At 42.0% G+C, this 21,245-nt stretch overlaps 1 protein-coding gene across 1 annotated transcript in view; it reads left to right on the top strand.

The window, feature by feature from the left end:
• The window catches only part of TBX19 (T-box transcription factor 19), a 25,704-nt gene extending 4,459 nt beyond the window's left edge, over positions 1-21,245 (top strand). The window contains exons 3-10 of the mRNA XM_062619498.1: positions 7,558-7,784; positions 13,399-13,663; positions 15,214-15,348; positions 16,119-16,180; positions 17,664-17,701; positions 18,382-18,570; positions 19,422-19,554; positions 20,328-21,245. Of these exons, the coding sequence (XP_062475482.1) occupies positions 7,558-7,784; positions 13,399-13,663; positions 15,214-15,348; positions 16,119-16,180; positions 17,664-17,701; positions 18,382-18,570; positions 19,422-19,554; positions 20,328-20,562 (1,284 nt within the window). The 3' untranslated portion in view covers positions 20,563-21,245. The remainder of the gene's footprint in view (positions 1-7,557; positions 7,785-13,398; positions 13,664-15,213; positions 15,349-16,118; positions 16,181-17,663; positions 17,702-18,381; positions 18,571-19,421; positions 19,555-20,327) is intronic.

Below are 21,245 nucleotides of genomic sequence, written 5' to 3'. Positions count from 1 at the left end.
TGCCGGTTGGATTCCTTGTTGTTTTCTTGGTTTTTCAGTTTGTTTTTTAAAGTGATTTTCTTGTGTAAACAGCAAAGAAAGTAAGGGGATCTCTGCAGAAGTACCACTGCAGTACGGCTGCTTCACCCAGCATGTGTCTAGCTCAACCAAATGCTTACTGGCATATCTGCATGCACATAGACAACTGGTTGGCACAACTTGAGTTGTTAAGGTGAGGATGATATTTTTATTATTTCTTTCTTATTTACCTCAAGAGTCAACCTACATGTGCCAACAAACTGTTGGCTTAGTCCATGCTACAGAGCAAATAATTATTGATGTTAGTCAGCAGAGGTAAGAGTTATAAAGCAGTGTGCCTCTTTGTGGAATAAATACACCAAATACTGATGTACAATGTAAGTAAAAAGCCAGTGAGTTATGAATGTGTTAAAAGTAAAGTTAGGTACAATGATTTTTAAAAAAAACTTTCAAAAAGCATTCCTGTTTGAGTTTATACCTGTTACGTATCCAGACACTTGCTGTGCTTGTAATATTCCTTGGCAGTGTTAACAGGGCTGTGCGTTGGGCTCTTCAGAGTACATTAAACTTTCATCTGATTGACAGGGCAAACCTGGGCAGTTGCATTTTTTTGCAAGGGCAGTGGTAAGTCTTGTGTGCTGGGGGAGACTGAAGTTTTCAGTTACTTTTTTGTTGTTCTTCTAAGCAAGCTGGAAATTTCTGTCATTGGTTGTGTTACAGCGCCTGGTCCCTGAATCCATTGATAAATATTGCAGCAGTGATGTCAAAACCACATTCAAATTCAGTGGCAAGACTTCCAGAAGACTGCTGTACTTATCTGCTCCTTTCTCTTCTCTTTCCACAAGATCTGATTTGCAAGAGAAGGTATTTCATGGATGCAAGGAGATCAAAGTTGAGGGTTGATGCTTATTACTTCTCCTTACTTGTACCTTTCCTGTTGACCTCAGTCTCAGTTGCTGTATCAGTGGGGGTACAGGCTTGTAAGTGCCCAGCCATGAAGAGCTGGAGATGCCTAAAGGGAACAAAATCCTCTTGTTTTCTCACTTTTCTTTAGAAAGCTTCTGATGAGTTAGAGATGGAATAGTGTATCTAAGATGCCAATTTTGGGGATTGATATTTTTAAGCTAGCCTGTTTGAAACCCTTTTAAGTTTTTTTTGGGATCCCTTGTGGCACCTGTAAGAGAGCTTGTTCCTGAGAGTTTATGCTTTTAAAATGTCTTCAGAAGCAAGCGTGGAGACACACTTGCATGGTGTAAAAATGGTACCTCTAAAGTATTGGCTGGCCAACTTGATCTCACAGTAGCTCTTGAAGTGCTATTACTTCCAGATATGTAGAGTTAGTTTATCATGGGCAGGTACTTCAGTGTTTTCTAGTTGTAACAGGATGTGACAGGCTTACCACTTCTGAGAGAATCAAATGCCTCAGCCCTGTTACACCTGCAATGTGTTAACTCTCATAGTTAACAAAAAGTTTTAATTTATGCATCCAAGTCAAATGTGCATGTTTGATTTCCTGAATGTGAACACTGGACCTATTAATTTTGTTCTGAGATGTTGTAAATCGAATTTAAAAGTTTGTTTAGATTCTCTTAAATATTTTTATTACTTTCTCATCTTCAAAATGGGACAGGAAGAGTTTATTGCTCTAGGTGTTAATCCATGTCTGGGGATGGCACTGAAGATCTTCAAGCAAGAAAAACTAATTAGGGAAAGGTATACTTAGTGTTTAAAACTGAGAAACATTTATCACCAGCATGACAGCGTACTGGGTTGGCATGGCAAGGATTTGGTAGTGGAGCAGCTACAGCAGTGGCTTCTGTGAGGAGCTGCTGGCAGTTTTCCTGTGTCTGATAGAGCCGATGCCAGCTGGCTACAAGACAGACCCAGTGCTGGCCAAGGCTGAACCCATCAGCAATGGTGGCAGCACCTCTGGGATAATGTATTTAAGAAGGGGGAAACCTGTGCAATTGCAGCTGGGGAAGAAAGCAGTGAGATTATGTGAGAGAAACAGCTCTGCAGACACCAAGATCAGTGCAGAAGAGGAGGGGTAGTGCTCCAAGTGCAGCCTGTGGTGCAGACCATGCTGAGGCAGGCTTTGCCTCTGCAGCTCATGCAGGAACAGATCTTCACCTGCGTGGAGGTCCCCACACCGGACTGGCGGATGTCTGAAGGAGGTTATGACCCTGTGGGCAGCCTGCTCTGGAGCTGGTCCTGTCAGGACCTGTGGCCCTGTGGAGAGAGGAGCCTGCACTGGAACAGGTTTGCTGCAGGACTGGGGACCACTGGGCATCCATGCTGGAGCAGTCTGTTCCTGAAGGATGTACCCATGGATGGGACCCATGCTGGAGCAGTCTGTTCCTGAAGGATGCACCTCATGGAAGAGGCCTACACTGGAGCAGTCTGTTCCTGAATGACTGTGCCCATGGAAGTGACACGCACTGGAACAGTTTGTGAAGAACCTTGGAGAAGTTCATGGAGAACTCCCTCCTGTGGGAGGGACCCCACAATGGAGCATGGGAAGAGTGTGAGAAGACCTCTCCTGAGGCAGAAGGGAAACAGATAATGCATAATGGACCAACCACAGTTCCCATTCCCTGACCTCCTGCACCATTGCAGGGGTGGAGGCAGAGAACTTGGAAGTGAAGTTGAGCATGAGAAGAAGGGAGGGGTGGGGAAAGGTATTTTTAAGATTTAGTTTTATTTCTCATTACCCTGCTCTGACGTGATTGGTTAATAAATTAAAGTCATTTCCCCAAGTCAAGTCTGTTTTACCTGTGAGCATAATTGCTGAGTGATCTTTCCCCGTCCTTATCTCAGCTCATGAGTGTTCTGTTTTCTCTCCCCTGCCCAGCTGAGAAGGGGAGATAGAGCGGCTTTGGTGGGCACCTGGGGACAGCCAGGGCCGACTCACCATGCTGCATCAGGGGTTTTTGATATTTATTTAAAATCATTATTTAAAATTCTTCCCTGTGAGGGTGCTGAGGCGCTGGCACAGATTGTCCACAGAAGCTGTGACTGCCCCATCCCTGGCAGTGTTCAAGGCTAGGCTGGACTGGGCTTTGAGTGGAAGGTGTCCCTGCCCTTGTCAGGGGAGTTAGAACTAGGGCTTTAAACTTTAAGGGCTCTTCCAACCCAAACCATTCTATGATAATTTGCAAACACACACACTTTTTTTTTTTTTTTAAGCAGGTTGTTCTGGAAAGCCTCCTGTGCCTTCTGGGCTCAGAATTAATCTCAGTTATAATCTTAACGTAGCACCAGCCAGGGAGGTACTATTCGAATAAGCTGCCTGCCTCACTGTTAGAAACCTACCTGGTGGAAGTTATTGAAAGTGTCCCCTCACCCCGGCCATTAATGAAAAGGCTAATCTTCTCTAAGTCTCTTCTAGCCTAGCAATCTCTTAAGGGGCTGGATCCATGATTAAAAAGCATAAGGAAAGCAGCTGTCTTTTTATCCTCTCTTAATTATTCCATGGTAGTTGATAGGTGTTGATTTCCTGGGAGTGTCATGGTGATGGAGGTTATATTTCCCTGTGTTGTTGGGACTAAATGTTCAGAGGGGGGTTAGTTGTTTGAATGCTTTAGTTGGAGCTTTAGAGATGGAAAAAATGAGTGGTGTTCTCTGCAATTTCATCTGATCATGAAGGGCTGCCTTTTATTTGGAAACATGCACCTAAAGGCCAAAACAACAGCTATCCAATGTCAAGGCAAGGAAGGCCTTTTTAATTACTTTTTTTCTTGGCTTTGTTTTTTTTCTTTCTGCTGTATCTCACCAGCTGGTGGCCAGGAGGCTTTTAGAATGAGCTTAATTAGAAAGTTGAAAATAACACCCTTCTTTTTCCTGCTGTAACTTGGGGAATAAACTCCAGTAAGTGTTGCAGGATTGTTCTTCCACTGCTCTCCCCAGCCCCCATTGCTTCATTTAAAGATATGAGTCACTAACTGTTATTAATAAATCCTGGTCATGGCTGGAGGTGATTCTGAGTGCTGTACTTGCCTTTTTAGCTAGTAAGGGTTAGTTCTGACTAGCCATGAACCACGAGGAGTCTGATCTCTGCTCAGAAGAATCCAGCTCTCCCCACTGGGCTTCAGGGAGAGCTTACAACACTGCAGGTTTTGTACAAGCATCTTTGCTCCCTCTGATGTCCTTACTGATTTGCTCATTTAATTAAACAGGGGACAAGTGCAAGATGGGTAATAAATAATCATCTGTCCTTTGGCCCTGCTCTCTCCCATGTGTGGTGGTAATGATTGTTAGTCACCTCATTACTGTATTACTCTGTAAGTGCAGCTACCTTTTCTTCAAATGTCAGGTTCAGGGAGCTTTAACTTCCAGCCCAAGAAATAAGCCACCTACATAACATCACAAATTGCTCCTAATCTGAACTCTTACAGCTGAAACACCCTTCCCCACGCTAAAAATAGCAACTGGGCTATTCCCACAAGCCAACCACAGGTAACTACCATCATTTTGGAAAATGTTGTGGTTGGAGGCATCCTGAGCTATGGTAACACAGTTATAAAACTAAATTTCAAACTGTATGAATGCCAGGTATTTTAAGAGATTTGTGTTTTGGGGTGTTTTGTTTTTTGTTTTCCTCTGGGACACAAGACTGAAGCATCATGAACCTTGTGTGAGTGATAACCATAAGCATCCAAGTGTAACTTTTAGTATCTGAAAGTGCATTTTATTATTGTGCAGGATGCAAATTTTGGTATGATACTCCAAAGCAAATGCCTTCATGCTTCTCCCTTAGGGCCACCAGCTGTAAAAAATTCAGTCTTATTGATGAAACACTAATTTCCAAGCCCATTACTGGAATGGGTCTATTGTCCATTCCTTCCACATATACTTTCTGCTCCACAGCTCTGTCCCAAGAGTGCTTTGGGCAAGCAATACGTTCAGGGCAGGACCTCCCTTTCTTTTGCTTTGTGGCTGTCTCCGTTTCCAATCAATCTTTGCTGAACATATTCTTTGCCTCAATTCACTAGTGGCTGTTGTTAAGACAGCGTTTCACTGCCTCATTTTGAAACCCTTCCAGCATCGTGAGCTGTTGTTGCTTTTGTGCACACTTTTGATTTCCTTTAAGCTCTAAGCATCTTGAGGAAAGCAGATTGGATTTGGTTTTCACAGGCTCTAATCTGGTATCACTGCACTTGAAGCCTTGTGGGAGAGATGAGCAGTCAGTACCTCTGAAAACCAAGCTGCTTCCCTTTTTGTTTGTCTATAGAAGGAACTGTGTATAACCACTGACATACTGCTACTTTTATGAACTACTGTCTCTTTACTTGCCTTGGCTTTGCATCACCTGATTTCTGAGCAACTAATTATAAAAAAAGCTGTGTGGAAATAGGGCTTCAACTTAAAAATCCCTAAACAGCACAGATGTATTTTAGAGCTGTCTGAAAACCTGAAGTCGAACTGAAATATCCAGTACCTCAACCAGCTCTGATTTCTGTGTTTATTTACATTTATAATTTAATGAAACTAAAACCTGTCTTACATCATCTCCTATGCATTTGCTATGGCATTTTATCACATGCAGGGAAAGATTACAGTAGTAGCTTCTTTCTCCTCTGAGCATTTGGAAAGGGGAGCCTAAACATAAACCTATTGCATGTTACACACAAATACTACCTGAGATGCAGTTATTTTTCCAAATGCAATATGACACACTTCCAAGCGTGCTTTCTAAATATCCTATAGATTTTAAAGTACATTCTTCAGTTGTTCAGCAGTGAAAGTGGGCTGGATATTAACTAGAAGTTGCTGACACCTTTTGGTGTAACTCACAAGGTGAGTTAACTGATAGAGTAATCTAGGTAATTTTGTTATGATTTGGCAATTTTAAGAGGTATATAAAGCCTGAAAAGAAGAGAGGGAAGATGTGTTAAAATGTGAAGTTTGAAAGTAGCATGATTAGGATTACCTAGATATAAAAATACCTTGGACCTGTCTGGCTTGCACCTTCCAATGGTGCTGAGGTTGCTGGCAATTGAGGGCTTTCTCCTAAAGCCCTGTTCTGCAGAACACCACACTGCTGCACACCTGCAGCTGGGCAGTTCTGAGGACTTTCAGGTCGTATTCCTACTCTGTGTAGGACTAGTTGCTAATTAAGGTGCTATACAACACAAATAAGATCAACAAACTCTGACTCTTTCTGCTCAGGTAGATGGTACCTCTCAGGTTTTTAATTGTAAGATCTGTTGAGCTTGATTTAACTTAAATCCCGTTTTATGAAATTTGCCTGACTCTTTCTTGTCTATATAAATCCTATCAGTGACCCATCAAGTCATTTCATCTTTTAGAAAGAACCAGAAGCACAGGAATTCAACAGGGGCCATTGAATTAAACAAATGCAAAGTTCTCAATGAGTGGCCGGAACATGTATTTCTCTAAAACCAACTTTCAACATTATGTTTTCATAATCAAGTCCCTGACTGTGTCATGTCAGACAGAAATTTCAGAGACATAATCAGAACTAGATGTTTCAGGCGAAATCAGGCACTAAAACTCCTTGTTATGTATCAAAGTCCACTATTTATGGGTCAGTGGTATCCATGTGGCCTCCCTGTAACCTTTTAGCATGGAACTGACCCCAGTTCCTCGTATCCTTGGCGGAGTGCCGAAATTGTTATGCTTCTCAGCAAAATGGTGGCTTCTTTGTGCAGGGTATGTGCAGTTGGATTAGCCTTGTCAGAGAAGATCTCAGCCTGAGGACTGGAAAGAGTGTCTGGTTTAGAGATGATAAGAGAGTTTTTGTACAAGATGGGCATGGAGCAGGTCAGCAATGCCAGGCCTCAGGCAGTTAGGCTCACATCCAGCCCCAGGACCATGGGGTTTGTCCCTCGAAATGCAGCCAGAAGGGAGTTCAGCTGCTTGTAAGGTGCAGCAGGGGTTTTGTGAATGACAGTGGGACCAATGGATGGACTCAGTAGGCATCAACAGTGGAGTGTGGGGATGCTACCTTCTCCTTGTGCATTGAAACCTCAGTGTAAAAGGTTCTCTTGCTATTATGATTTGATTTAGGAACATAAAGGAATGAGGTTAATATGTTTATTCAACTTGCTTGGTGAAAATATTTTAAGACTACCTTCTCTGTGTAACTATCTTGACTGTTATCAGCTCCTTTGGTCAGGGTCCCCATCAGCGTGAATGCAATTTCCATGCATTGTTTCAGTCTGGAAATGAAACAATTTTCATTAATGGGAACCTGGTTCTCAAGCAGAACAATTAGACCCACTTCAGGTTGAAAAAAGATAAAAGCATGCTAATTTGGATGGAGGACTCTTCTTTCAAGGCAGCCAATTGAGTCATCAGCTTGCCACCCACCTGACTGTCTGACAGGTAATTAGGAGATAGTCCTCTTTTTGTGCGGTGTGTGCATAAACCTCCACACTCTGGTGTCACTGCCCATTGGAACTTCCAGAGGAAAGAGCTAGTCCGTGGCAAAAGAGTGAGGAGAGCACGTTTGTCAGACAGTGCCCAACAAACTGGCATGTTTTTTTGATTCAGCTCGTTATTTTTGTCTTTTCACAGCTACCTGAAGTTTCTGGCAGTACAGTCGTCATGGCAGACCTGGGCTGCAAAAAACCCAGTGACTGCACCGTCTCCAGACTGCTCAGCGTAGTGGAGAGTGAACTCCGGGCTGGGAGAGACAAAGGTGACCCCACTGAGAAACAGCTCCAGGTTGTCTTAGAGGATGCGACGCTCTGGCAGAGATTCAGAGAAGTCACTAATGAGATGATCGTGACCAAGAACGGCAGGTGAGTGATCTGCTCAGCGCTATGGGCTAAGTCTAGATGGCAACCAGGGTGGTTAACTGCTATAGTAGTAAACTGTGTGTGTAGGTCTGAAAGAACTGCAGGGAACATGTAACAACCTTGCAGTCCCCTAAAACTAGCATATGGTCAGAATAGGGTGACCCTGCTCTTTTTTGGTCACTGCTAAACCATTCCCACCATCCTTTATTCCTGCTTATGAAACACGCTGGAGAAATATGTTGACTGGCTTAAGGTTGCACAAAAAGGGGACTTTTGCAAGGGAATTGATGGTACCTCTCAAACCCTTCTGAATGAATTCTTGTACTAATAATCAGCCTTTATTTGCAAGTCCTTAACTGTAGACATCAAATTACTATACAGAAGCAAATCGGTGGTGTTATCCTCAGCTACAGTTCCTGTCTCTGGCTGTGGGTATTAACAGCTTGTGCAAGCAGTCTGTACTAGAATGGGGTACAATAAGCCTGTGCCCTATGTGCCATCCAGATTGCATGGTCCCACAATGGTATCACTCTGTAGATGTTTCTGGTGCTCTCAGAAACAAATGTGGAATATTGGTTAACACACACAGTTTTAGAAATGCAAAACATTGTGTTGTAAATGGATCACATATCTTACTAATTGGGGAACAGGAAAGGCATAGGAAAACTTGACAAGGATACTAATTCTGAATGAGACACTGGGTTTTAGGAGGCTCTTCACAGAAGTTCTGCTCTGAACTGGGCTGACAGCAGAGTCCACCCCATAACAGACAGACAGCTACTACAGTAAGGTTCTCCAGTACTTTTGGGACTAAGGTTTTTATTTAATGTACCCCTGCCACTCCTCTGCCACCACCTGCAGCCCCTCCAACATGTACACATTTCTTTTGCAAGACCTCTCAGGAGATCCATGTAGGGATCATGCAGTGTGACTTTAATAGGTGTTGCAGACTTTGATTTAGCAGAATTTGTGGGCGATATTACTGTTGACTATAGCTGGACGATGGACAGGGATGAAACCTGTTGAAAGGCAAAATTCAGCTTGTTGGCTCAGCAAGGTTATTCTGTTGAGAAAACAGCTGCCTTCCCAAAGTATCAGCTCTTGGTGTAACACTGCCTATTGCCATTCTGATTCCTCCTAACAACATACAGGGACAGAAATCTTCTGCTAAGATTCTCTTTATACCAAGAAGGTGCTTTTTGCATCATTTAAATTGTTTTAAAAACTGCTGTTAGGCTACAGCAAACTTCTGAGTGGACTTTCACTTATCATGTGGTAGCTTAAACTGACTCCTGAGCAGTGCAAGTGATAAAAAATGAGGTAAGATACGTTTGCCTCAAATTCATGAAATTGGTACAAAGCATCACACCTTACCAACAGAGGCTTTTAAGTTTCTTTCCTCTCAGCTAGTGTAAATCATGACTGCACAGTGATACTAGTTATCTCTAAAATGTCTAGGTGAGTACATAGATAAAATACTTTTATGATGATAAGGGAATCTTTTGTTATTTAAATGTGCCTGGTTCCATTTTATTTCATTTGTAAACTCCCTTATTTTTCTTTGTTCTTATTTGTAAACTCCTCATCAGCTTGATCCTATTTTTCCTAAAGCCAGTGACAGCTCTAGTGATGTCAGTGGGGACAAGAATAGATTCTTTATGATCAAACTACAGTCATCTCAAAATAAAAAATTATAAAAGTATGTCACACTGTCATCTGCATAAATCCTTTTAACAAAGTCACTCTAGCATCAGGGACTATGAAAAAGGATCTCTTGCATTTCTGAAAGTATCTTCTGTAACAAACACATCAGCTCATTAAAAAAAGGAATGCAGAGAGTGGCTTGCAGCAAAGCTCTCTGAGCAACTCCATGCAGTTCAAAAGGAGACGAACTTGAGACAGTTTCCATGGAGTGCAAGTTTTTTCAGGTTCAGGATACTTCAGTGATTGTCTCCAGAGGGATTCTCAATAGAAAAAATATTGACCTAATTCTGCTGCTGCTTAAATCAGTAGGACTTACTCAGTGATTCTTCATGAATGGCATATGAATGCTTTTGAAAACTGTGTACTTCAATTAACAGGAACAGCCAGTCTGAAGTTCTGTGTGTGAAAACTAAGACAGTTTGTGCAGACACATTGTTGGCAAAATTCAGAAATTAAACTGAAACCTGATACAGGAGCATGGGAGAGCATGAAAGGCTGATTGATTAGTGGTCCTCGAGGGTCAAATTCTAGCATACACAATTCTCTCTGCTGTGACAGTCATCTCTAATTGGTACTGAGGGTCCCAAAATGTCATAATTAGATGAACCAACTTCCGTGTTAACACATAAATATGTCTCCATATCAAACTTCATTATAATAACCACCTGCCATAGCAATATGCTTAGGTACACAGGGAAGAGAGATATATTCTGAACAGGATATACTTCAGTGCAATTAAACAGCATGCTATACCACAAAATACATCCCAGTAGCTGCAGCTGATGTTGTGGGAATCAGTCTCCTATTTTGCTCGGATTTACTATATTCAGATGGTACTTTGATATAAACTGCTCTGTGTTTATACCGTATCAGCTATGCAGCATGCTGAGGCTTTGCCCAGAGGCAGGAAGGTGCCAGTGTTCCCCTCTGCACATCTTGAATATGGATCAATGCAGGCAAATGTGAGTGGGGGAATGAAACCCTTTCCAGGCTTAAATGCTAAGGCAACTTTACTAGTACTACACATTCAAGTTTGATATCAAACACCTTCCCACTCAAGTTCTGTACTGTGGAGTAATTGTAGCAGATCTGCTCTAAATAAACTGAAGAGGCTGAAGTGCTCAACTATTGCAGTAATGGAGGTCACATGTGTACCTACCTGGTCATTGAAACAAACATTCTGACTGATGCAAATATGGAGAAATCATCATTTGCCATGCTAAAAGACAGACAAATGTCGTTTTTCATAGTAAAGCCACTTAGCACAAGCGAGGTGGTAAGTTTTTCATCATTAGAATCTGTACAGTCAAGACATGCTGGTCCGGGTGAGGCAGAGGTTAACTGCATGTGAAGCAGGTTAATGCACCAAAGTGCTATAATCTCTGTGACACAGGAGGTTAGAGTTGATAATGACTATATTCTCTTTTGGCATTAGTCTAGAGGCCTTCCGGGGATACATTCAAGCCTCACAGGCAGAAAGGCAAGGAAGTCTGCATTGCGGGCAAAGGAATTAACAGTCTGTATGTAACACAAATAGTTCTGAGAAACCTAGTGATACTAGATTTTCACATGGATGTATTTTCCCCTCCACTTCAATTTCAGCTAAATATCTAAGTGTGTTACTTCGAGGACTGATTGTACGGGGCCTAGGCATTGCAGGAAGCAATGCATCCACACTTTTAATCACATCCCTGTTTGACAGCTGGTGCATCCTGGCCAGAAAGACGCATTAAAAATAGCATATAAACCCCTGGCTAAGCTTCTATTTAGTGAGAAAGATCACAGTTCAATATATCTTCCTCAGTGCTGCATAGGCCCTACATCATCAAGGATTTGTAATTCGAGTAAAAATCTCAAATTTCTCAAATCCTGTCTCCTGTCAGCAGAAGGTGATGAATGTATACAGCAAGAACTATATAAAGGTATCCAGAAAAGTAGGTGGTGAGTGGGATGTTACTGTTAGCAGTCTGCAGTTGGGTGTCACAGGAGAGTATGGCTACAGGGGCAGAGGCTTGTGTCCTTTTAGAGCCTGGAGTTCCTTTGCTGTCTATTTTGGATACCTTGCGCTGCTACCTACGCAAGCCTAAAGAGCCACCTTACCTTAGCCCCACGGCCATGGACCACAGGCAGTTGCTGTGGTTGCTTGGTGTATCCAGTTTCTCTGTACCCACCAAGAAAAGGAGTTTGAAGATTCCCTGGCTTATGCATAAAAATGTGGTGTGGCAAAATGGCAGTTGCCAGGAGAGGTCAGTACAGAGGTGTCTGGGACAGAGAGGCCTCTTCTCGTGGAAGAATGTAGGAGGTTATACATAACAGCTGTAATAATCTTCCACTGGAAAGACGCATATTTGTTGACAAGTTAAGAAATTTAGTGAACAGGATACCTTTGTTGGAAGACTCCTCTATTCTGCTGATCACAATTTTCTCCCCAGTTCCTGAAACTGTTGGAGCCCTACTAACTATTGCTGCAGAATTTCAGGCACTGAGATGCCAATTCAGAGCTGTGTGATATGGATCACAAGTACCGGGACAGGCAGAAAACTGCTGAAAATCTAGCTGTGAACTGCACAAATCTCCCTTACAAAAGAGAAAATAATAATTAAAAGGAGATTGAGAAAAGGTGACACTGGACCTTTAAGAGCAAAAGGCTCATTTTTGCAAAACTAAATAAAGGCAGGACTTCTTGTGCATTTTTTAAATGCTCGAGAGGGTGGGAAGACTTGATGATAGATATTTATTGCTTAGTGAAGGACAACATTGCATTTAAGGTGGAACTAAAAGTAGAACCACCTGATCAAGCTGATGAGGTCAGGGAACATGGAAGGATTGGATCAATTTACTGGAAAAACTGCCAGGTGCAAGGTCTAATGGCAAGGATTTTAACTTCTCAAACTGAAGATTTGTTTAATGGTGGTAAGACAGTATGAGAATGCTTGCACTTAGGACAGGCAGAAAACACATTTCAGCTAACTGCAGACTTTTAAGTATATCACCAGAATAAGAACTGAGGATGTATTTTGAAGGAAAGAGTAATGAAGTATGTGGAAAACAATGAAAATGAGATAAAAAGGCATTCTACTAAATTTAAGTCATGCCAGACTAACCTGTCACAATCCTGATAAAGTAAAGAAGTATTTTTAGACAAGGAAAATGTAGCAGACTTATTAGGGTATTTATGATAGCACTACCTGGAAATCATTACTCAAGTGGGGGATCTGGGGGATTAACATAAGAACCATAGGAAGTGACAGAGGGAAGGGACTGACTTTACTCACAAAATGACAGAATATGACGATCCCTTCAAGGGAAGGGAGAAAAACCTTTTGTGTAGAATTGCATGGTCAATAAATTTATCTGGAGTCTGAAGAGTACCTGGCTGGGATTATGTCCTGATTGCTGGAGACTGCAGGCTGATCTCGGAGGATATAGCCATAGTCAGACAAAGTGGGACTCAGACACTTGCCAGAGCATGGGAGTGTGTGCTGAGGGAGTCTAAGCACCAAAGAAGTGCACTTTATAATAGAATTCTACAGTTAATGAAGTGCATCTGTGGTTCAGCTCCACCTTGTCAGCCATTTTCATCTCTTGCCCTGTTCATGCTTCTTTTCCCACACCTAAGGATGTATTTAGCATGTCCAGATCCCATGGACTCTGCTGGTGCTATACACAGTTCATTCTGTTCATAACTCTTGGCATGATCAAGACCTTAGTGTCCTGCTTTAGCGAGAATATGTTTTTTTCCTAAATTATTGAAATAAAACGAAGGATTAATCTTAAACAGACTTCTTCAACTAGACAGAGGGAGGATGTTTTTCACAATGACCTGATCTGTGAGAATCTGGTCACATATATATTAAGGAGAGTGCCTCAAAACCAGTTCCAGTGGTGTCCCCCTTTTTTGTTTCATGGCCAGGCGGATGTTCCCTGTTTTGAAGATCAGCGTGTCCGGCTTAGACCCAAATGCCATGTATTCCTTCCTGCTGGACTTTGCCCCCACTGATGGCCACCGCTGGAAGTATGTAAATGGAGAATGGGTGCCAGCTGGGAAGCCAGAGCCACCAAACCACAGCTGCGTCTACATCCACCCAGACTCTCCCAACTTTGGGGCCCATTGGATGAAAGCTGCTATTTCCTTCAGCAAAGTCAAACTTACCAACAAGCTCAATGGGAGTGGGCAGGTATGGCCTGATGTTTCCCCATACACCTCTTGGCTTCAATTGCAAGCACCTACCAATCAAGAAATATCAAGGGTGCATTTATGTAATTATAGAGGCCCTTACAGGCCTCTTCACCCACAGATGCCAATTATTCTCTGGAGGCCAAATGTAAACAGGAATAAACAGGCCTTAATTGGCGCTTTCAGATTTTAATGGACTTCTTGATGTTAAGAGAGACAGAGTGCTGTGGTTTACTTAATCATCGGGGGGCTTTTCAGAGTTGGTCTTGTGTGCTGGGGATTTTTACATAGGACTTCAGAGAAAAGGGGAAAAAATGGTCACGGGTATTAGGTTTTTGTTGTGTTCCCCCATGTTGTTTGGTATAAGTGGAATGTTGGCAGGAGTCAGATAGCAGAATAAAAGGCTGCTCCTAAATGAAATAATTACTATGTCTGCTTTTGCATCATGATAATTATCAATATTCTATTGAATCAGGGCTGGTCTTTGGAAAGAAACCACATGTACCAGAAATAAGTGACTTTCTCTTTGAACCCCTTAAAAATGCAAACAGGAAAATTAATTTTGTTTCATATTTTATTTTTTGATGATGCATCTAAAGGTAAAATGTTGCACAAGACCTTTTGTTTGCTTGTTTGCTTTGTACAAAGCTCCTACATTGGATGATACTTGTCATCCTAGAATCAGTTTCTTTCATGTAAATAGTATATGTTCTCTATCTGTTATTTCCATTAGGTTTTGAGGTACTTCCATAAGCTTAGTACCCTAATTAGGTAGGAAATTATCTCTTATTTACAGACTGGAGAACACAAACATGACCTGACTTTTCCCAAGTCACACATGGAATCAGCACACAAAATTTATTGTGGAGCATAGAAGAGGATCTGAATTCGCAAATTCTTGTCCTGTATCCAGGACCTTTAGAAAAGTCAAAGGTCTCACAGAAGTATGCATGGGAGTAAAAAAACTACAGAAAGCCAACTTGAAGGGTCAAAGAGACCCTGGGGAAAAAACAGGGAATGTGATATGTCCATACAGTGAAGTAGAAAGCAGGGGAGGAAAAGCCATATGAGAAAAGCCCAAGCAAAAGTCACTAAATAAAAAAAACAGGATAGAGACGACTACCAAGACTTGTTTAGATACACTTCATCTTGCTCAGAAAGATGACTAGGTGACTGCCTCAGCTCCCTCCTGTCCTGATTTTTGTGATGGTGATTCTGAGTCTTTCAGACAGCAGAAGCAGGACAGGGATTGCCCTTTAACTGTTTCAACAGCCTCTAGTGCAGTGGAAGCCCAATGTTTTGAAGACCACAGCTGCCAGCACAAATATTCACTAATGCTGCCAGATCAAAAGCTTTAAATCCAATTCCAGTGAAGTCTCATTCTGTTCAGCCCTGTGGTTCATGAGAAGAGAAGGCAGCACCTGCACTTCTGCTCCCAGTAATCACTGACTTTGGCAGTGACATCTGGTCTATTACAGAGCTAGAGCAAAGGAGCAGCTGTGGGATACCAAAGTGGCACTGGGGTCTGTCCCGCTGTTTTGTTTTCTGCAGATAATGTTGAACTCCCTGCATAAATATGAGCCTCAGGTACACATAGTTCGAGTAGGAGGCCCCCACCGGATGGTGATGAACTGTTCCTTCCCTGAGACACAGTTCATAGCTGTGACGGCCTACCAAAATGAAGAGGTAGGTGGATGCCACACTGTGCTCTTGGTTACCATTGATGAGATGTATTAAATCTTATTGCCTACGAGATCAGCATGCCTTCTCTTGTTTCCCCATTGGCCTCATGCGGTGTAATGGTCCATCCAGTCTAATACTCTGTCTTCTCTCTGGGGTAGAACGTTGTCTAATCTAGTGTCTGGCTGCAGTACTAAGCCAGGTCTAGCTTAATATCCTGCCACAGCTATTCCAGACTGGTCCATCTGTCCTGGCATCCCAATCCCATACTGGAAAAAAGAAATATAGTCAAGTCCAGTATCTTTCTCCAGCAATGACTGACAGTTATAATGACAGCCCTATTACTTCCCACTCCTTATAATACATACAACTGCAGAACAGCACAACATTCCATGGGAAAATTTATTCTTAACCCCCAAACTGTAATTGGGAGATGCTTTGGACTGCTGCAACTGCTAACTGACGTGCCACATCCCTTAGATAGTGTTGCTGCAGATTTGATTCATACTTGGTAGGAGTTCAGTGTTTAAACTCCCTTGAAAAGGTCCACCCTCCCACAGAATTTGCCAGACTAGAACATGTCACTAGGCTGCCTCAACTGATGTTCTGCCTGTGGCACTGATCAGTACAAAGCACTCTGCAATGAGCAAAGCTCTCTCCTAACCAGCCGTGGAAAACGTGGGTTTTGTTAGGCAGCTCCACTTAGATTACTCTGGAACATGTTTTGTCAAGTTTCTGTTCCTTCACTAACATGCCTTGTTTTCTGTAAACTCAAGATAACAGCTCTCAAAATCAAGTATAATCCCTTTGCCAAAGCCTTCCTGGATGCAAAAGAAAGGTGAGTACAGATTTTTTTGCTTCTGTAGCATTTTACTGCTGATGTCCTAAAAAACTGTGGCATCACAATAGATACATTATATACATTAGATACACAAAAGATACATTATATAACTTAATCTTGTTTCTGCTGCCTTAAATCTAGAGCCATTCCACTGATATTAGTGGAGAGACTCTATATATAATTATTACAATAGGGTCTGAAGTGAGTGAATATCCTCTTGGGGATCTTAGGGCTTAGCACTGTCTACACAGGAAGTCTGAGAGGAGATGGTGTGAACTACCCTGGTAATGTTATATACCATGTGAGTTCACTGCATTGTACTTGCACTCCAGTGAATCCCAAAATTTAATAGCTTGGGGAGAATAATAGTTAAATGCAGGTGTCTTAAAACAAAACTTAAGTGCAGTTACACTGTGACTGTAATTTAACTACACTGCTACTATTAAATCTGTGCAATAATGTATGATGTGCTTATTTAAAGTAACCTGTAGGTGCTAGCTAGATAAGATACTAGAGATGCTTCCACTGGAAACAAATTCTAGTTTGTTTTTCAAAGTTTTACTTTCCTCTTCCCTGCTACTGCAGAGGGACATCCAAATTATGCATTCCAATCTATAATTGCTAATAAATTTTGTCTGGACTTGCCTATGTCTTCTGACACATACAATCACAGAATAGTTAGGGTTGGAAAGGCCCTTTAAGATCATCAAGTTCCAACCTCCCTGCCATGGGCAGGGACACCTCGTGCTAGGCCATGTTTCGAAAGGCTCTGTCCAAGCTGGCCTTGAACACTGCCAGGGATGGAGCACTTAACACTTCTCTGGGCAACCTGTTCCAGTGCCTCAGCACCCTCACAGTAAAGAACTTCTTCCTTACATCTAATCTGAATCTCCCCTGCTTAAGTTTAAACCCATTACCCCTTGTCCTATTGTTGCAGTCCCTCATGAAGAGTCTTTCTCCAGCATCCTTGTAGGCGCCCTTCAGACATGAAGTGTCCTACGTACCTGCAAGAGAATCTGTATTTCTTTCCATTCCTCTCACCACTTAAAAACCTGCTGTGTCTCAGCATCGGGGTTTCCAGCCGTGGAGGGGGACTGCTGACTTGGGCTTGCCCGGCTGAGCAGGTGGCACACAGCCCTGCTTTGGTCTGGGCAGGAGGCCAGGCCAGGCTGAGGCTGTTCATGCAATCAGGAACCATGCCCACAGGTAGATTTAGAATTCCGGGTTCAACCCTTGAATTTGGCACAAAATTAGCAACATTTTAATGTATGCTATGAAACATAAGTTCCTGCTTCCCTTATGGCAGACTGCAGAAAAATCTACTGCTGTGTATCAAGTGGTTAAAGAAGATGGACTTCACTCCTTTTAAAATTACTTTTATTTTTTCTTTGTTTTTTTTTTTGAGTGAATAGTTCTGTTTTTAACTTTCTTTTATCATTTCTCAATGAGAAGTTTTACTACTAAGTATTTTGCTTTTCAGAAACCATCCCAAGGATGCTCCAGAAACAGTCTCTGAAGGTCAACATATGACATATTCTCACTGGGAGATTTTATTCATGTCAGCTAGAAGATTTGTGTGATATGATAGGTGCTGGGAACCTGGGACTTACTTAACTGGATCACACCAGCCATTCACTGGGTCCTGAATTATGTTCATAGAGAGGAATCCTTTAAAAAAGTAAAGAAGATTGAAGAAACCTCACAGTAGGAAATATTACAACAGTTTCTGCAGAGGAATCATTCTGCTTATGATCCACTTTTCAGTATTAAAAGTATTAGAATCAAGATGCTGTGTGACATTTTTAGGGATTTCTCCTCCATTTGTTTCGTATTTGTAACTGTGAATATTTTTGTCACCCATAAAATTACTTTCCATGGGTGAACAGGTAAAAAAATGGGGGGAGCAGAGCTGGTGTTTGTCTTAATAGTCGGTTTTTCTTTCATTTGTTCTTTGATGTTTGTGACATTTCCTGTTAGCTGTTTTCAGGTCTTGTTTTTTAGGGTTAGTGTTTTTGGGGTTTTGGGGGGGTTGGTGGTTTGGGGCTTTTTTTAATTGCCAATCGTTCCATAAAGCAGTATTCTGGACTCTGCTTGGTGTTTCTGAGGCATAGGTGATTCTGCAAGAAGGCTGGTTACTTTCTTTATCGTATTGCAGTGTTTAAATGCAATAAATTTTTCTTCTCTCTCTCCCCTCAAAGTGGGTGGCTGGGTGATTTCCAACCCAGATACAATGTGTGCGTCAGGAAGCTCTAATTATCAGTACACTGGACCTTTGCCTCTGGCAGCTTCACACACTCCCCATGGCTACGAGCGATATTCAGCACTGCGAGGGCACCGGGCTGCTCCGTACCCACCTTCCTACATGCAGAGAAATCATTCCCCTACAGGTACAACTTTAATGCTGCTTTGCTTGCAAGGAACAGATGCTCTGCCTGTCTGACCCTTGCCTTAGGTTAGGATAAGCATTAAAACAAGCAAGAGCTGAGGCTAGGAAAGAGCGTAAGTATGTAACAATCTGCACTGAATTTGCATGCACAAAGTATGGTTAAGACAGCAAAAAGTAGGTACAAAGAGCTGGGTGCACTGAAACTGTTAATTATAAATGAGGGTGAATGAACTTGCTTAAAGTACAACTCCTAATTATACAAAAAGAGCATTGCAAGCTTTCTTTCAATGTCATGCCGTGAAAACATTTGTGCTCTTGAGTCAAAGCAGCCCTTAGGAACACAGTAGGAGCTGACTTGAGATGAGGGCATCTTGGTACTACCAAAATCTCTTTTGAGTTTATTTCACTCTCTAGATCTGAATGCAGAGTTCCAGAAATTGATTCCACTCTAATCAGATGAAATTGGCCAGAAGCAAGAGTAAGGATAAAGGGATCTGTTTGCTAATTATAATTTAGCGAGGCATTGTGTTTAATGGAAATATTTAAGCTCAAGTTATAAGGAAGTATCAAAACATTGTCACTCATATGGCAATATCATTAACGAGAAGACTGTTAGACTTGCAAAAAGGCATATCCTATGTCTATCATGCTGTATCTTCTCATATATCACACCTGGAATTATAATGGCACCTTGCTACTCTCTTAAACACATGAATTTTATCTTTTTACTTATGGAACTTCATTATCAGATTGATTCCTCAGGCCTACTCATGTTCTGTTCCATTAAGACAATGTCTCTGCAAAAGTTGCTGAGGATTTATTTGTTACTTTTTCATTTTTCCCCTCCCAAAGTTAATTTGTTGGAGAGCTCCACCAATAGTCTCCAGGTGTTCTCAGGACATGACAGCTGGACTTTGCCATCCTCTCCACACACTAATTTGCTCTCAGCGCCACACACAAAGGGAGCTGCCAGCCCTGGACCCAGGTAAGGCTACAGAACAAATACTGTGATTAGGAGCAGTGAGGCTTGTAGGACTGCCCTGGTGATTCACACTTTGTTTCAAGCTTTAACTGGTATCCAGGATGTGAAACATGTCCTAAGTGCCCAATTCAACATTCCTGGACAAATCTGTCCAACAAGCTAATTGTCTCCTGTTCTGAAATCAATGGGAACTTCGTTCTTCCCCAGCACTGCTGAAAACCAGGATCTTGGAAGAGCCATAGAGAACTCTGGTGTCTACAGTCTGCGAGCATTTTAAAGCCAAATTATTTTTCATTATATATTTCTCACTGTTCTCCTGCATGAAATGAGGATCCTAATCCCATACAGGGATGTAACAGTCTAATTCATGTTCTATTGTAAAGGTATTGTTAATAGGGTAGCAAACACTTCTAGGAATGGATGGAATTTAGACACAGCGAGTCAATTAATTATCAAGTATTTCCCCTTCTTTTCCCAAAATAAATGCACACATTTCTTCTCTAATTTAGGTGCCAGGAAAACCAGCTGCAATTCTTTAAAATTTGTAAGCATTCGCAAAAAAGATCTTTAAATCTTGAAACCTCACGTGTTTGTGTATTTCTCTCCATGCCTTCCCCAAGGTCACCAGGTCTGATGATTGCTGATCTAGTTCAGTAACTTGATGCCGATAGCTGCCTTTTAGCAGATAATGCACTTGACTTTACTGTGGTAAATCTCTTGCAGGTGGAAAATGCTTTGAAATAGGTAATTCAATTTCTACTGCTTTTTTTTTCCAGCCACTACCCTTGCCTGTGGACAGTGAGCAACAGTGCTGTAAACATTGCCAACCCAGGAAGTGAGGTGAACAGCAGGCCTTCAAGCATGTTTCTGAGGGGTAATGTCCCCTTACCCACTGCATCATCAGTCCAAATCCCTCTGCAGGGAGTGGTATCCAGCAGCGTGGAAATGCAAGGGGAAACTGCTGTAGCCAGGTTGTCTGACTCTGCATGGACATCCTCACACTCCTTTTAATGGACTGGCAGCTCATGAGGGAACCTCAGCCAAACCAGACTGATGCAAATGGCAAGCAAGCCCTTAGAGCTGCAGCTCCGAGTAGGGATATGTATGCAGAAAACTGACTTCATCAAACATCACATTCCATAATGTACCTCTTGTGTGCCAGCGAAGCCAAAATGCATAACGCAAAGACAGGACATGTTATGGGAACCAGCTTATTACTGTAACCTTTATGCGTCATTCAGAAAGAATCTTTATAGTCAGTTTAGCTTCTGTATCACATAAAAAATGGTCAGACATGGGACTGAGTGAAGCAGATATGGCAGCTGGACGTTCGCTTGTCATTTTAAAAGTCCCTTCTGTAACTAACGGCTGAGTACTGGGGAAATTGTGAGCAAATGGTAATTGGAAGGGACAGCGCTGCTTTAAAGACTTTCTGAATCTGTCACATGGAGGTTTTCACAGTACCTGAAACTAAACCCTTCAGGGGATGAAATTAGTCTGACATCCTCATGCCACCTGCATACAGTATTCTCTGTCTCCTTCCCTCCTCCAGCTTCTGTTTGCTATTTGTGTGCTATAGGGATAATCTATATACTCAAGCTGAGAAAATGGCTGCATTGTAGCAGCAGGATGAAGGGCATCTAGTTTGGTATTTATAGTCTGATGTAATGGTCTTTGAAATGAAAAGTTCCAAT

The sequence above is a fragment of the Pezoporus occidentalis genome, unplaced genomic scaffold (genome assembly GCF_034315485.1).
Source record: "Pezoporus occidentalis ecotype Australia unplaced genomic scaffold, CSIRO_AGI_Poc_V1 ctg211, whole genome shotgun sequence".
Taxonomy (NCBI): domain Eukaryota; kingdom Metazoa; phylum Chordata; class Aves; order Psittaciformes; family Psittacidae; genus Pezoporus; species Pezoporus occidentalis.
Note: the sequence above shows the minus strand (reverse complement) of the source record. Positions and strands in the feature narration are given on the sequence as shown.